This window comes from Leuresthes tenuis, unplaced genomic scaffold, assembly GCF_036924035.1.
Source record: "Leuresthes tenuis unplaced genomic scaffold, fLeuTen1.0.hap1 SCAF_16, whole genome shotgun sequence".
Lineage (NCBI taxonomy): Eukaryota > Metazoa > Chordata > Actinopteri > Atheriniformes > Atherinopsidae > Leuresthes > Leuresthes tenuis.
Genome location: NW_027325370.1, coordinates 2,585,992 through 2,600,302, shown reverse-complemented (window position 1 = coordinate 2,600,302; position 14,311 = coordinate 2,585,992). Strand labels below are relative to the sequence as shown.

General features: G+C 40.7%; 3 protein-coding genes across 3 annotated transcripts in view; all 3 read left to right on the top strand.

Moving 5' to 3' along the window:
- Positions 1-14,311, top strand: part of LOC140271268 (ladderlectin-like) — a 37,434-nt gene that overhangs the window by 7,329 nt on the left and 15,794 nt on the right. The window lies entirely within an intron of this gene.
- On the top strand, positions 1,818-3,760 carry LOC140271114 (galactose-specific lectin nattectin-like). Its single transcript, XM_072366185.1, has 4 exons — positions 1,818-1,920; positions 2,377-2,511; positions 2,743-2,854; positions 3,486-3,760. The coding sequence occupies exons 2-4, from the start codon at positions 2,386-2,388 to the stop codon at positions 3,548-3,550; spliced, it is 303 nt and encodes a 100-aa protein (XP_072222286.1). The 5' UTR covers positions 1,818-1,920; positions 2,377-2,385; the 3' UTR covers positions 3,551-3,760.
- On the top strand, positions 6,282-13,324 carry LOC140271189 (type-2 ice-structuring protein-like). The gene is made up of 9 exons (XM_072366304.1): positions 6,282-6,453; positions 8,428-8,529; positions 10,488-10,518; positions 10,690-10,711; positions 11,188-11,206; positions 11,373-11,485; positions 11,941-12,075; positions 12,307-12,418; positions 13,050-13,324. The coding sequence occupies exons 1-9, from the start codon at positions 6,282-6,284 to the stop codon at positions 13,112-13,114; spliced, it is 771 nt and encodes a 256-aa protein (XP_072222405.1). The 3' UTR covers positions 13,115-13,324.

Sequence of the window (14,311 nt, the reverse complement as noted above, 5' to 3'; positions counted from 1 at the left end):
TACCACAGTCGTAATTCTCTGGACCACATAGCTCTACATGGGGTGGTCAGATCGAGGACTGAACTGCCAGCCATCCAGGACCTCTACAGAAAGCACTGAAGGAGGAAGGCCCAGTGGATAATCTCTGATCCCAGCCACAAAGTCTTCACACTCCTGACATCTGCAGGTGGTGCAGGAGCATCCACATCAGCAGGTTCAGATATAGTTTCTACCCACAAGCCATCAGACTACTGACCTTCGTGAATACTTTGCACTCATTGTACATGTTGTATATTTTCTTACTTCTATGCTGTTTGATATTTTTATCCTCCATTTCTATTGTTTTATTTTTCACTTTATAGTTTAATTAGATGTCACATATGTGTAATTTTTAATTCTTAAATTATTGCAATATCTGAAGGAGCTCTGGGTCCAAGAGTTTCTTTACCGGTGGTGAAGTCCCATTGTTATCTGTATACAACAATAAAAACTTGACTCATTTCATTGCAGACAGCATGAACGCACACTACGTTGTTTCATATATTAATAAGAATATCTTGTGATAATGATAACTTACGGTTTGTAGAAGAATGAGGAAGGCAGCAGCACCAGCGAACCCAGCTATTAAGTGCCACTTATAATCAAGGCCAAGAATTTCCTCTCTGAATGTAAAGGGAATGAGAATGAGAGGGGTGTGAGGCAAGCAGCCAGAAATGTCACCTGATGTTACACAACATATAGGTGGAAGACGTCCCATTACAGTAACAGCCAGGAGCTCATTTCTGCCATATGTAACGTAAACTTGTTTGATTGGTTTGAGTTGGAATTCATTCTTTGGAAAGACAGAAATGTTCATCCATACATCATCCACAAGACATCTGCTTCCTCGTTTCATTCAACATTCCAGAACCACCTGAAAACGTATAAAAGCGCCGTTCTCCTGTTTGTGTTCAGCGTCTCTGAGTCAGGATCCACTGCAGCAAAGGTAACACGGGCATTATTCTCAATTATCGAACAATCATTTAATGTTAGATAAATTACAGTTAATCTATCTGCACAGTTGTTGATGTTCTGATCGTGACTACTTTTATTTCTTTAATGTCTCTCCTCAGATGGCATCAGGTTTTCACTTGGTTTTCTTCTTCTGTTTCATCAGTGGCCTACTGATTGTTGACAGTGTAAGTAAAACTAACTCACTTTCATGGTCTTTCATTTCCACTGTTTCTACTTTCCTCCTCTGAGACGGAGCAACACTCAGCTCACTCTCAACTACCGTTGGGACAAAAGAGAAAATATTAAAAATAAATGATGATCTCTGAAGTTTGCTTTAACCCAGAGCAACTTTCTAACATAACTTTTACTTGTTTTATCAGTGATAAGGAATGCTCCAGAGCAGAACTATAGTATTAGTTGTTAGCAGGTTGTTCACAGGTGTAGGAAGGTATGAAAATAAAAGCAGCAGCTGTTATCAAATCTAATGTGGGAGCACAACAGCAGTTAAACTCATATAACACACATTCAAGCCCAACACAGTACTGCAGCTTCATAACTAACATATTTTTAGTCTAAATACAAGATGGGAACATGTTCCTGTTGAAAAGTAAAAACTATTCATTGGTTTCCATGTGTTTTTTTCTTCACTGGGGTCTGTCCAGGATGCAGGTGAAGCGCCAGGTAAGTGGTTCTAATTTTATTTCCTGTTGAGCTTCAAGAAGCAGATTCTCAGAAAAATAAAAGATTTTGATGGCAGGAATCAAAGTGAAAAGTGCAGCTTTGATCATGGATCAAATTCCTGTATTTTGCACTGATGATCTTCTGTCTAATATAAAAACTGTGACAGTTCCTCCTGGCTGTTCCTCTGGCTGTCCTTCTGGTTGGACGCAGTTCGGCTCTCGCTGTTTCATTTTCTACCGCACAGCAAAGTCTTGGATTGATGCAGAGGTCAGTGAAAAAACAAAGATATCGCTTATTGCTGAAGGAACAAGTCAAGTGTGAAATATTGTGAAATATTTCCTGAGTTTTCCAAAACAAAAACTAATGTGGTTTTAGATGAACTGAGCTCAATAAGTGTCCCACAACAGTTCCTGCCTGAACATTTCCTTCCTGCTGCAGTGGAGCTCTGAATTTATCATTGATATAATGCCAGAGACACAAGCTGTGAGATATCCAAGGCTGAGGACCTGCCTTCATGCCTATGATTGTATATATTTATATCTGTATATTTGGTACCTTCCACAGACATTCAGTGACAAGAAATTAGAGCTATTGATCGTTTTTTATGCTGGAGAAATTCTGTTTCAGTACAGTCAAAATGAGATTAACAAATATATAATTCCTACGATGTCTCTGATATAAAACAAGCACCAGAATCTTAAGCACCTCTGTTTTTATTGTCAGCATTTTTGCATGTCTATTGGTGGGAATCTGGCTTCAATCCACTCTGCTGATGAGAACATCTTCCTCAGTAACCTGGTTAAGAGAGTGACCGGCGCTCATTACCACACCTGGGTTGGAGGTTCTGACGCGGTCGCAGTAAGTTACACGGTGCAATTTATCAAATAAAGGTTTCTACTTAATGTGTGATAGTATTTTACATTACTAATATAATACAATTATTCATTTGTAATGTTTTGTTGACACATAACTCAAACACACACTTAATAAATGGTCTTTTATGAGGCAGCAGGTTGCAGCATTGTTAAATCTGATTATATAATACTGTCATACATGTCTCCATACAACACATTGTATTTCCTCTTTCAGGAGAAAAGGTGGCTGTGGAGTGATGGATCACACTTTGACTATTTGCGCTGGTTTAGGGGGCAGCCTGACAACCATAAAGGAAATGAGCACTGCCTTGAGATCAATTTCGGAGGTACAAACAGAGGTTACTCTACACTTTATGGACAACATATGGACACTGACAGTGTTCTCACTTTTTATGTCGACATCACATGAAGTTGCAGTGACAGCAGAATGTTTAAATATCAACACTTCATTTTCACTGAAGAGCTCAATTACAACTGATATGTGAACAAACTATTTACAGGAAATAACATGAAACTAACTCATTCAAGCTGCTGCAGGCTACAATGAACCCAGAGCACCATCATGGTTGGCCTTGACTTAAAATGGGTGCTGGCTTGAACTCTTGCCATGAACTACTTTAGATTCTGCTGCTTGTTCCCATGTTTAAATCTGTCAAAATGACAGACGTCTTTCACATTTTTCCAATTTTTCAATAATGGAAAATATTTCCCTAACAAGACTCTTGGCACAAATATAAGTATTTGTTTTAAGATGTTGATTTTTTATTGAGATATTTGGAGACATCACAGCCCACTTTGTGCAGTAGGGTCACAGTGTCGTGTTTAAGAAGCATTTGAACATTTACAGACAGAGATATTCAACACACTCTTATGCACTGGAACAGGAACAAGCTTGTGTAAAAACCTAAATTAATGCATGTTTCTCTGTGTTTGTTTTTCCAAAATATCCATGAACAGTAACGTACTGGAACGATGGATCATGTACAGGTGGAAGATCTTTCATTTGTGCCAAGAAGCTGTGATGCATCCGGCCATGTCAGCAACAAGGATAATCTCAGGCCTCATCACTCTTTTCTGTTCTAATCAAACACTTCCAGATTAACACAGAGCAGCAGAGCTCTTATGATTATGATTTGTGATTGTTTTTCATCATATATTAACTCTGCAGTTATTAATTTCACTGTAGACTTTATCTGCATGTTCAATAAAAATCCTCCAAATGCTGTTCTGAATCACTCTTTGTTCTGTGATTTCTTGTGTCCTTTCTATGGTTTTATGTTTTTGGTGCAGCTGACTGAAGTTATCTGTGTGAACATGTGGGCCTACATTAGAGGCTTCTTCTCTGCCCACAACGTGCATGTTTACAAGACACTTGAGGGAAACTTAACACTTAATGATGCTTGAGAGAAATGAATCATTGTTTGCCTCTATTGTTCTTGAGTTGCCATGATTAGTACCTTTGCATAGTCTATTTAATGAGTTAAAAGTTCCCCATTTTGCTTGCTTCAGTTTGGGGAACTTTTATCAGTAAAAAGTGCACCATTTTTACTTGCCTCACTTTGGGGGCTAGATTTCCTGGCCTGGAACACTCAGCCACACTTAAGCAGTCCTCCTCAGGCACACACTCCCATTGACACCCGCAGGAGCACCAGTTCCAATCCGGTCTATAATTGGACCATCCGCAAAAATCAGTCCAATTCAGGACACTTTTTAAATAACGAAAGTGTTCCAAAGTTAACCCTTTGTTTACATGCTGCATTTTCAAACCCTTTTAACTGATAAAAAGTGTGCCATATTTACTTCATTCACATTGGGGCAGTTTTATTTGTTAAGGGTGCCCCATAATTACTTCATTTTGGAACACTTTTAACTGATTAAAAGTGTCCCATTCTTACTTGCTTCACTTCGGGGAGCTTTAATGAGTTAAAAGTTCCCCATTTTGCTTGCTTCAGTTTGGGGGACTTTTATCAGTTAACCGTGCCCCATTCTTACTTGCCTCACTTTGGGGGCTAGATTTCCTGGCCTGGAACACTCAGCCACACTTCAGCAGTCCTCCTCGGGCACACACTCCCATTGACACCCGCAGGAGCACCAGTTCCAATCCGGTCTATAATTGGACCATCCGCAAAAATCAGTCCAATTCAGGACACTTTTTAAATAACGAAAGTGTTCCAAAGTTAATCCTTTGTTTACATGCTGCATTTTCAAACCCTTTTAACTGATAAAAAGTGTGCCATATTTACTTCATTCACATTGGGGCAGTTTTATTTGTTAAGGGTGCCCCATAATTACTTCATTTTGGAACACTTTTAACTGATTAAAAGTGTGCCATTCTTACTTACTTCACTTCGGGGAGCTTTAATGAGTTAAAAGTTCCCCATTTTTACTTGCTTTAGTTTGGGGAACTTTTATTAGTTAAACGTGCCCCATTATTACTTGCCTCACTTTGGGGGCTAGGTTTCCTGGCCTGAAACACTCAGCCACACTTAAGCAGTCCTCCTCAGGCACACACTCCCGTCGACACCCGCTGGAGTACCGGTTCCAATCCGGTCTATAATTGGATCATCCGCAAAAATGAGTCCAATTCAGGACACTTTTTAAACTACGAAAGTGTACCAAAGTTAACCCTTTGTTTACATGCTGCATTTTCAAACACTTTTAACTGATAAAAAGTGTGCCATATTTACTTCCTTCCCTTTGGGGAACTTTTTTTGGTTAAGGGTGCCCCATGATTACTTCATTTTGGAACACTTTTAACTGATGAAAAGTGTGCCATTCTTACTTACTTCACTTGGGGGAGCTTTAATGAGTTAAAAGTTCCCCATTTTTACTTGCTTCAGTTTGGGGAACTTTTATCAGTAAAAAGTGCCCCATTCTTACTTGCCTCACTTTGGGGGCTAGATTTCCTGGCCTGGAACACTCAGCCACACTTAAGCAGTCCTCCTCGGGCACACACTCCCGTCCAAGCCCCCTGGTACTTCATGGTACTTTGCAAAACAACCAGGCTCCAGGACTCCAATTTGGTCTATTTCCCCCGAGAAAAATTTCCCAACTTCGGCCGGCTTACCTTCTCAGAGCCGCCGTCATCCACTTCCTCAACCGACCTCCAGGAGCCAGGCTCCAATTTGGCACACTTTTCACCTGAGAAATTAAGTACCCGAGATCAACACTTGATATTTATATTGCTCACTGAGGTGAAGGTCTCTCCCCAGTACGTTGTCTAATGCAAGGTTGAGCGGAGCCCTTGCTGGCAGTGTGGAGTGGCTCCCTGGCTTGTTGGCTGTAGCTGGTTGTTGGTACACTGTTGAGAAATGAGACTCTACTGGATTGGCAGGAGGTGGATTAAAGTGAGAACTCGTTGTCGTTGCTGGGCCACTAGGAAGTTGCAACTCCAAAAACGATGCCACCTGCTATGTAGAATGGGTCAGAGGTGCTGAAGTGATGACATGTGCTGAAGGATGTGGCACAGGTTGTATCGCAGGAGTGGGTGCTAATGCCGGGCCATGTTTCAGTCTCACAGACCTGTGGGCCTTGGGTACTGAAACCTGGAGCTGAGCTGTTGGGTTTGCCTGTTGAGCATGTATCGCTGGGGTGGCAGCAGGTTGCAGCATTTGCTGTGGTCCCGTAGGAAGCACTGTAGAGACCGGAATAACTGGTTGCATAACTTGTGGGGGGGGAATAGGCAGGTACAACGCAGGAGCAGGTGTTGAAGGTAACTGAGTTGACAGCGAGGGCTGGGTAGTAGATGGAAGCATGTTGGCCTGCCTCATCTGCGCTGGCGTGGATAAGTCTTGGAAAGCATCTGACTTGTCAGAGTGCGCAGATGAAGGTGTAGCCCTCCAAGATAGCAGCTTGTGCAGTCGAGAGACCCTGTCGGATATGTACCAACTGAGTAACATGTGTGCCTACTGGATCTGCTATGGCTGTATGAACCTCTGTGGGATGATCTGCCGGAATTACTGCTGTGGTGGCTGCTAGAGTGGGAAACAGCAGTGAGTTGATCTGGGTGCACAGATGGCTGGACTCCAACCTGGTAATCCTCCAGATAAAGCAGGTCAGATGTGCTGTCTCTGTGGATGTCTTCGGGCCTCTGCGCCGCCTGATGCTGCATCGTCCATGATACTCTTCTATAGTTGCACTCCATCCGGCTCGAAGGACCAATGTTTGAGGGGGAGACTCAGAAAGAAGGATTGCTGGTTGAGGCGGTGGATTATGGACTATGAATCCGATTAGAGAATCAAGGCACTTGGACAGAGAGATCTGATGTGTCTTCTTTAATGAATGTTGTTGAACTTTAACATCACTGTACAACAAATGCACGTGTGTGTGTGGTCTGAAAATATATGGAAAGCAATAAAATGTATCATAAATATGCTCAAAATATAATTTAACAGTTAAATCAGAATAAACATTCATAAATAAACTGCCATATGATCAAAAGCTTACCAGTAATATCCCTTTCTTAAGTGCAAACAGTTACTTAAGCATAACACAACAACAGAAATGCAATATAATTGGTGGAGGAGACTGTACAAATTCCAACATAATGTCAGCAGAGGCAGGGCGTACTTAACATCCTTGGAGCCTTACATATTGAAGTAACCACACAAAATACTTTCATGTCACACAAACTGGAATAAATGATCAACAGATCCATGACTAAGAATTAAAAAGCACTTACATTTCCTCAAGAACGCACAAAAGGTATGAGAAACAAACAGAAAGTCCAAGCAGCTTCACACAGTCTGCTCACTTGCTGGTCTGCTGCTCATTTGTGTGGCTGAACATGCTCTGACCTGTTCAGTCGCATTACTGCCTTTCACCAGTAGATGGCGTTTCACCTGTTGGCTTTCTCACAAACACTGAGGTCCAAACGTCACCGGCCTGGTCTCCCAACAGTTACAAAGTGAACTTTATTCTAAATCGTGTATTTGGATTTTTTCAGGATTGATCGGTTCATTATTGATTCAATATAGATTGAATTTAAAGCATGAATTTGATGATGTCATCTTCAGTTTGTTCAGATGCAGCTTTGCAAACCTAAGCTGTGCTGCCATGTTCTTTTTAGAGAGAAGAAGCTTCCTCCTGCAGCCCTTCCAAACAAGCCATCCTTGTTCAGTCTTTTTCTAATTGTGTTGACATGACCTTTAACCTTTAACATGCTAACTGAGGCCTGTAGAGTCTGAGATGTAGCTCTTGGCTTTTTGACCTTGGGGTGAACTTGCTGGGACGTCCAGTCCTGGGAAGATTGACAGCTGTCCTGAATGTTTTCCACATCTAAAGGAAGTTAGATAACAATAAACCAGTTTCTTCCTGCCTGTCAAGTTATGATCGTATCTGTTTGACCTGGGTTACCTTTACATAAAAATCTAAAGGCCTTATGTAAGTTCTGCTCTGAATTAGAATTAAGAGTAAGAAAAACATGACCAGAAAGTTACTGTAGTTTCTGAATTACCTTAGTGTTCAGATCTGAGTATTTAACTTAAAAACAGAACTTAAACACAATCAGATGAGTAATGATCCACATAAAAAAATGTTTTATTTTTTCAGTATTTTTTATTTTACACTCAAAGTTAATGCACCTGTATAAAAATACTAGAGCATCACAAAGCTACTACTTTGTGATCTTTAATTTTTAAACCTGTTATGTTTTTGTGATGAATTTCTGAGTAATGAGCGTATGTAAAACTAATGATTAATTATTTCTGTTGAACCTAACCCATGCTTTTATCTGCATATGTGATCCAGAAGGTATTTAAAACATTGAGTGAATGTGAACACAGCAACTTGTTTCCAGTAAGATGATCTGTACTCAAGGAAGTAAACAGCATTTTGTGTCAACGCTTCATCAGGAAGAAAACTTTAAACTGTGAGGCTCGTTCCAAAAATTCCTCTTTAGGTGCGCCGCAGAAGAGGAGTCGTCTGTTAACTCAGGACCTTCCTACAAACGCTGGCACGGCACCAGGTGGTTATCACAGCAACCTTCACTGCAGCGTGGGTGGTGAGCAGCACTTGGAATGGTTCTGACCACTTCTGATGGTTCCACTTCTTGGCCAAAAGGTCCTCATCACAACCCCGGGAGAGATGCTAGTCATTGGGCTCTGAGTGGACCTGGGACCAAAGTGTTTATTTTAAGAGAAACTCAGGGAGATCTGTTACAAACTATGGTAACACACAACATGACTACAGTAAAGAAGAAGAGGCAAAACACCACAGAGTCATAAAAAAAGACCCAAAAAGACCCCTCTCACAGGTGCTGGACTAACTGTATGAAATTATCGACTGGCAAGAAGCCAGTCCTTCATTCATGTTCCTACAAAGCCTGCCAGTGTTGGGAAACCAAGTTGAGTTTAACTCTAAATGAGTAACTTACTTCAGAATGTTGTGGAGTTCACAGTGTCTACTTACTTCAGAGTACATAATGAGATATATATCAATCTGTTCTACACCAGCCTTCAGATCGCTCCTCAGTCCTGTTGATGCCAGCCTTCAGACAGGCTGAGGCGCAAGAAGCCAATGACTCACTCGGTCCAGTGCTGGACCAGCCAATAAGACATCATCCTGTCTGACTGCTCATTTGCTTCTGCCCTTTGGACTGGAAAGTTTTCCAAAATGCTACTGATAACATCAGGGGCTACATACCTGAATATGTTCACAAATGCATGAAGAATGTCATATTGGAGTAGCACTCACACTGCCCTCTTCCACCTGGACCAGAAGAACACATACTGTATGTATGGATGCTGTTTATGGAATACTGGTCTGCTTTCAGCACCATAGTTCCACCCAGGCTTGTCCCAACCTCCAGGATCTCTACATCAATGTCTCCTTATGCAACTGGGTGTTGGACAGGTGGACAGAGTCTGCTGCTTGAGATTCTTGGGGCTCAACATCAGTGACAATCTGAGCTGGTCACATCACGAAAGGAGCGAGGAAACGACTCCTTTCCACAGCAGCTGAGGAGGTTTGGCATGGACTCCAGAATACTCACCAACTTCTACCTATGCACCAGAGAGTATTCGGTCTGGCTGATACCACAGTCGTAATTCTCTGGACCACATAGCTCTACATGGGGTGGTCAGATCGAGGACTGAACTGCCAGCCATCCAGGACCTCTACAGAAAGCGCTGAAGGAGGAAGGCCCAGTGGATAATCTCTGATCCCAGCCACAAAGTCTTCACACTCCTGACATCTGCAGGTGGTGCAGGAGCATCCACATCAGCAGGTTCAGATATAGTTTCTACCCACAAGCCATCAGACTACTGACCTTCGTGAATACTTTGCACTCATTGTACATGTTGTATATTTTCTTACTTCTATGCTGTTTGATATTTTTATCCTCCATTTCTATTGTTTTATTTTTCACTTTATAGTTTAATTAGATGTCACATATGTGTGATTTTTAATTCTTAAATTATTGCAATATCTGAAGGCGCTCTAGGTCCAACTTTACCGGTCGTGAAGTCCCATTGTTATCTGTATACAACAATAAAAACTTGACTCATTTCATTGCAGACAGCATGAACGCACACTATGTTGTTTCATATATTAATAAGAATATCTTGTGATAATGATAACTTACGGTTTGTAGAAGAATGAGGAAGGCAGCAGCACCAGCGAACCCAGCTATTAAGTGCCACTTATAATCAAGGCCAAGAATTTCCTCTCTGAATGTAAAGGGAATGAGAATGAGATGGGTGTGAAGCAAGCAGCCAGAAATGTCACCTGATGTTACACAACATATAGGTGGAAGACGTCCCATTACAGTAACAGCCAGGAGCTCATTTCTGCCATATGTAACGTAAACTTGTTTGATTGGTTTGAGTTGGAATTCATTCTTTGGAAAGACAGAAATGTTCATCCATACATCATCCACAAGACATCTGCTTCCTCGTTTCATTCAACATTCCAGAACCACCTGAAAACGTATAAAAGCGCCGTTCACCTGTTTGTGTTCAGCGTCTCTGAGTCAGGATCCACTGCAGCAAAGGTAACACGGGCATTATTCTCAATTATTGAACAATCATTTAATGTTAGACAAATTACAGTTAATCTGTCTGCACAGTTGTTGATGTTCTGATCGTGACTACTTTTATTTCTTTAATGTCTCTCCTCAGATGGCATCAGGTTTTCACTTGGTTTTCTTCTTCTGTTTCATCAGTGGCCTACTGATTGTTGACAGTGTAAGTAAAACTAACACACTTTCATGGTCTTTCATTTCCACTGTTTCTACTTTCCTCCTCTGAGACGGAGCAACTCTCAGCTCACTCTCAACTACCGTTGGGACAAAAGGAAAAGATCAAAAATAAATGATGATCTCTGAAGTTTGCTTTAACCCAGAGCAACTTTCTAACATAACTTTTACTTGTTTTATCAGTGATAAGGAATGCTCCAGAGCAGAACTATAGTATTAGTTGTTAGCAGGTTGTTCACAGGTGTAGGAAGGTATGAAAATAAAAGCAGCAGCTGTTATCAAATCTAATGTGGGAGCACAACAGCAGTTAAACTCATATAACACACATTCAAGCCCAACAGAGTACTGCAGCTTCATAACTAACATATTTTTAGTCTAAATACAAGATGGGAACATGTTCCTGTTGAAAAGTAAAAACTATTCATTGGTTTCCATGTGTTTTTTTCTTCACTGGGGTCTGTCCAGGATGCAGGTGAAGCGCCAGGTAAGTGGTTCTAATTTTATTTCCTGTTGAGCTTCAAGAAGCAGATTCTCAGAAAAATAAAAGATTTTGATGGCAGGAATCAAAGTGAAAAGTGCAGCTTTGATCATGGATCAAATTCCTGTATTTTGCACTGATGATCTTCTGTCTAATATAAAAACTGTGGCAGTTCCTCCTGACTGTTCCTCTGGCTGTTCCTCTGGCTGTCCTTCTGGTTGGACGCAGTTCGGCTCTCGCTGTTTCATTTTCTACCGCACAGCAAAGTCTTGGATTGATGCAGAGGTTAGTGAAAAAACAAAGATATCGCTTATTGCTGAAGGAACAAGTCAAGTGTGAAATATTGTGAAATATTTTCTGAGTTTTCCAAAACAAAAATAATGTGGTTTTAGACAAACTGAGCTCAATAAGTGTCCCACAACAGTTCCTGCCTGAACATTTCCTTCCTGCTGCAGTGGAGCTCTGAATTTATCATTGATATAATGCCAGAGACACAAGCTGTGAGATATCCAAGGCTGAGGACCTGCCTTCATGCCTATGATTGTATATATTTATATCTGTATATTTGGTACCTTCCACAGACATTCAGTGACAAGAAATTAGAGCTATTGATCGTTTTTTATGCTGGAGAAATTCTGTTTCAGTACAGTCAAAATGAGATTAACAAATATATAATTCCTACCATGTCTCTGATATAAAACAAGCACCAGAATCTTAAGCACCTCTGTTTTTATTGTCAGCATTTTTGCATGTCTATTGGTGGGAATCTGGCTTCAATCCACTCTGCTGATGAGAACATCTTCCTCAGTAACCTGGTTAAGAGAGTGACCGGCACTCATTACCACACCTGGGTTGGAGGTTCTGACGCGGTCGCAGTAAGTTACACGGTGCAATTTATCAAATAAAGGTTTCTACTTAATGTGTGATAGTATTTTACATTACTAATATAATACAATTATTCATTTGTAATGTTTTGTTGACACATAACTCAAACACACACTTATTAAATGGTCTTTTATGAGGCAGCAGGTTGCAGCATTGTTAAATCTGATTATATAATACTGTCATACATGTCTCCATACTACACATTGTATTTCCTCTTTCAGGAGAAAAGGTGGCTGTGGAGTGATGGATCACACTTTGACTATTTGCGCTGGTTTAGGGGGCAGCCTGACAACCATAAAGGAAATGAGCACTGCCTTGAGATCAATTACGGAGGTACAAAAAGAGGTTACTCTACACTTTATGGACAACATATGGACACTGACAGTGTTCTCACTTTTTATGTCGACATCACATGAAGTCGCAGTGACAGCAGAATGTTTAAATATCAACACTTCATTTTCACTGAAGAGCTCAATTACAACTGATATGTGAACAAACTATTTACAGGAAATAACATGAAACTAACTCATTCAAGCTGCTGCAGGCTACAATGAACCCAGAGCACCATCATGGTTGGCCTTGACTTAAAATGGGTGCTGGCTTGAACTCTTGCCATGAACTACTTTAGATTCTGCTGCTTGTTCCCATGTTTAAATCTGTCAAAATGACAGACGTCTTTCACATTTTTCCAATTTTTCAATAATGGAAAATATTTCCCTAACAAGACTCTTGGCACAAATATAAGTATTTGTTTTAAGATGTTGATTTTTTATTGAGATATTTGGAGACATCACAGCCCACTTTGTGCAGTAGGGTCACAGTGTCGTGTTTAAGAAGCATTTGAACATTTACAGACAGAGATATTCAACACACTCTTATGCACTGGAACAGGAACAAGCTTGTGTAAAAACCTAAATTAATGCATGTTTCTCTGTGTTTGTTTTTCCAAAATATCCATGAACAGTAACGTACTGGAACGATGGATCATGTACAGGTGGAAGATCTTTCATTTGTGCCAAGAAGCTGTGATGCATCCGGCCATGTCAGCAACAAGGATAATCTCAGGCCTCATCACTCTTTTCTGTTCTAATCAAACACTTCCAGATTAACACAGAGCAGCAGAGCTCTTATGATTATGATTTGTTATTGTGTTTCATCATATATTAACTCTGCAGTTATTAATTTCACTGTAGACTTTATCTGCATGTTCAATAAAAATCCTCCAAATGCTGTTCTGAATCACTCTTTGTTCTGTGATTTCTTGTGTCCTTTCTATGGTTTTATGTTTTTGGTGCAGCTGACTGAAGTTATCTGTGTGAACATGTGGGCCTACATTAGAGGCTTCTTCTCTGCCCACAACGTGCATGTTTACAAGACACTTGAGGGAAACTTAACACTTAATGATGCTTGAGAGAAATGAATCATTGTTTGCCTCTATTGTTCTTGAGTTGCCATGATTAGTACCTTTGCATAGTCTATTTAATGAGTTAAAAGTTCCCCATTTTGCTTGCTTCAGTTTGGGGAACTTTTATCAGTAAAAAGTGCACCATTTTTACTTGCCTCACTTTGGGGGCTAGATTTCCTGGCCTGGAACACTCAGCCACACTTAAGCAGTCCTCCTCAGGCACACACTCCCATTGACACCCGCAGGAGCACCAGTTCCAATCCGGTCTATAATTGGACCATCCGCAAAAATCAGTCCAATTCAGGACACTTTTTAAATAACGAAAGTGTTCCAAAGTTAACCCTTTGTTTACATGCTGCATTTTCAAACCCTTTTAACTGATAAAAAGTGTGCCATATTTACTTCATTCACATTGGGGCAGTTTTATTTGTTAAGGGTGCCCCATAATTACTTCATTTTGGAACACTTTTAACTGATTAAAAGTGTCCCATTCTTACTTGCTTCACTTCGGGGAGCTTTAATGAGATAAAAGTTCCCCATTTTTACTTGCTTCAGTTTGGGGGACTTTTATCAGTTAACCGTGCCCCATTCTTACTTGCCTCACTTTGGGGGCTAGATTTCCTGGCCTGGAACACTCAGCCACACTTCAGCAGTCCTCCTCGGGCACACACTCCCATTGACACCCGCAGGAGCACCAGTTCCAATCCGGTCTATAATTGGACCATCCGCAAAAATCAGTCCAATTCAGGACACTTTTTAAATAACGAAAGTGTTCCAAAGTTAATCCTTTGTTTACATGCTGCATTTTCAAACCCTTTTAA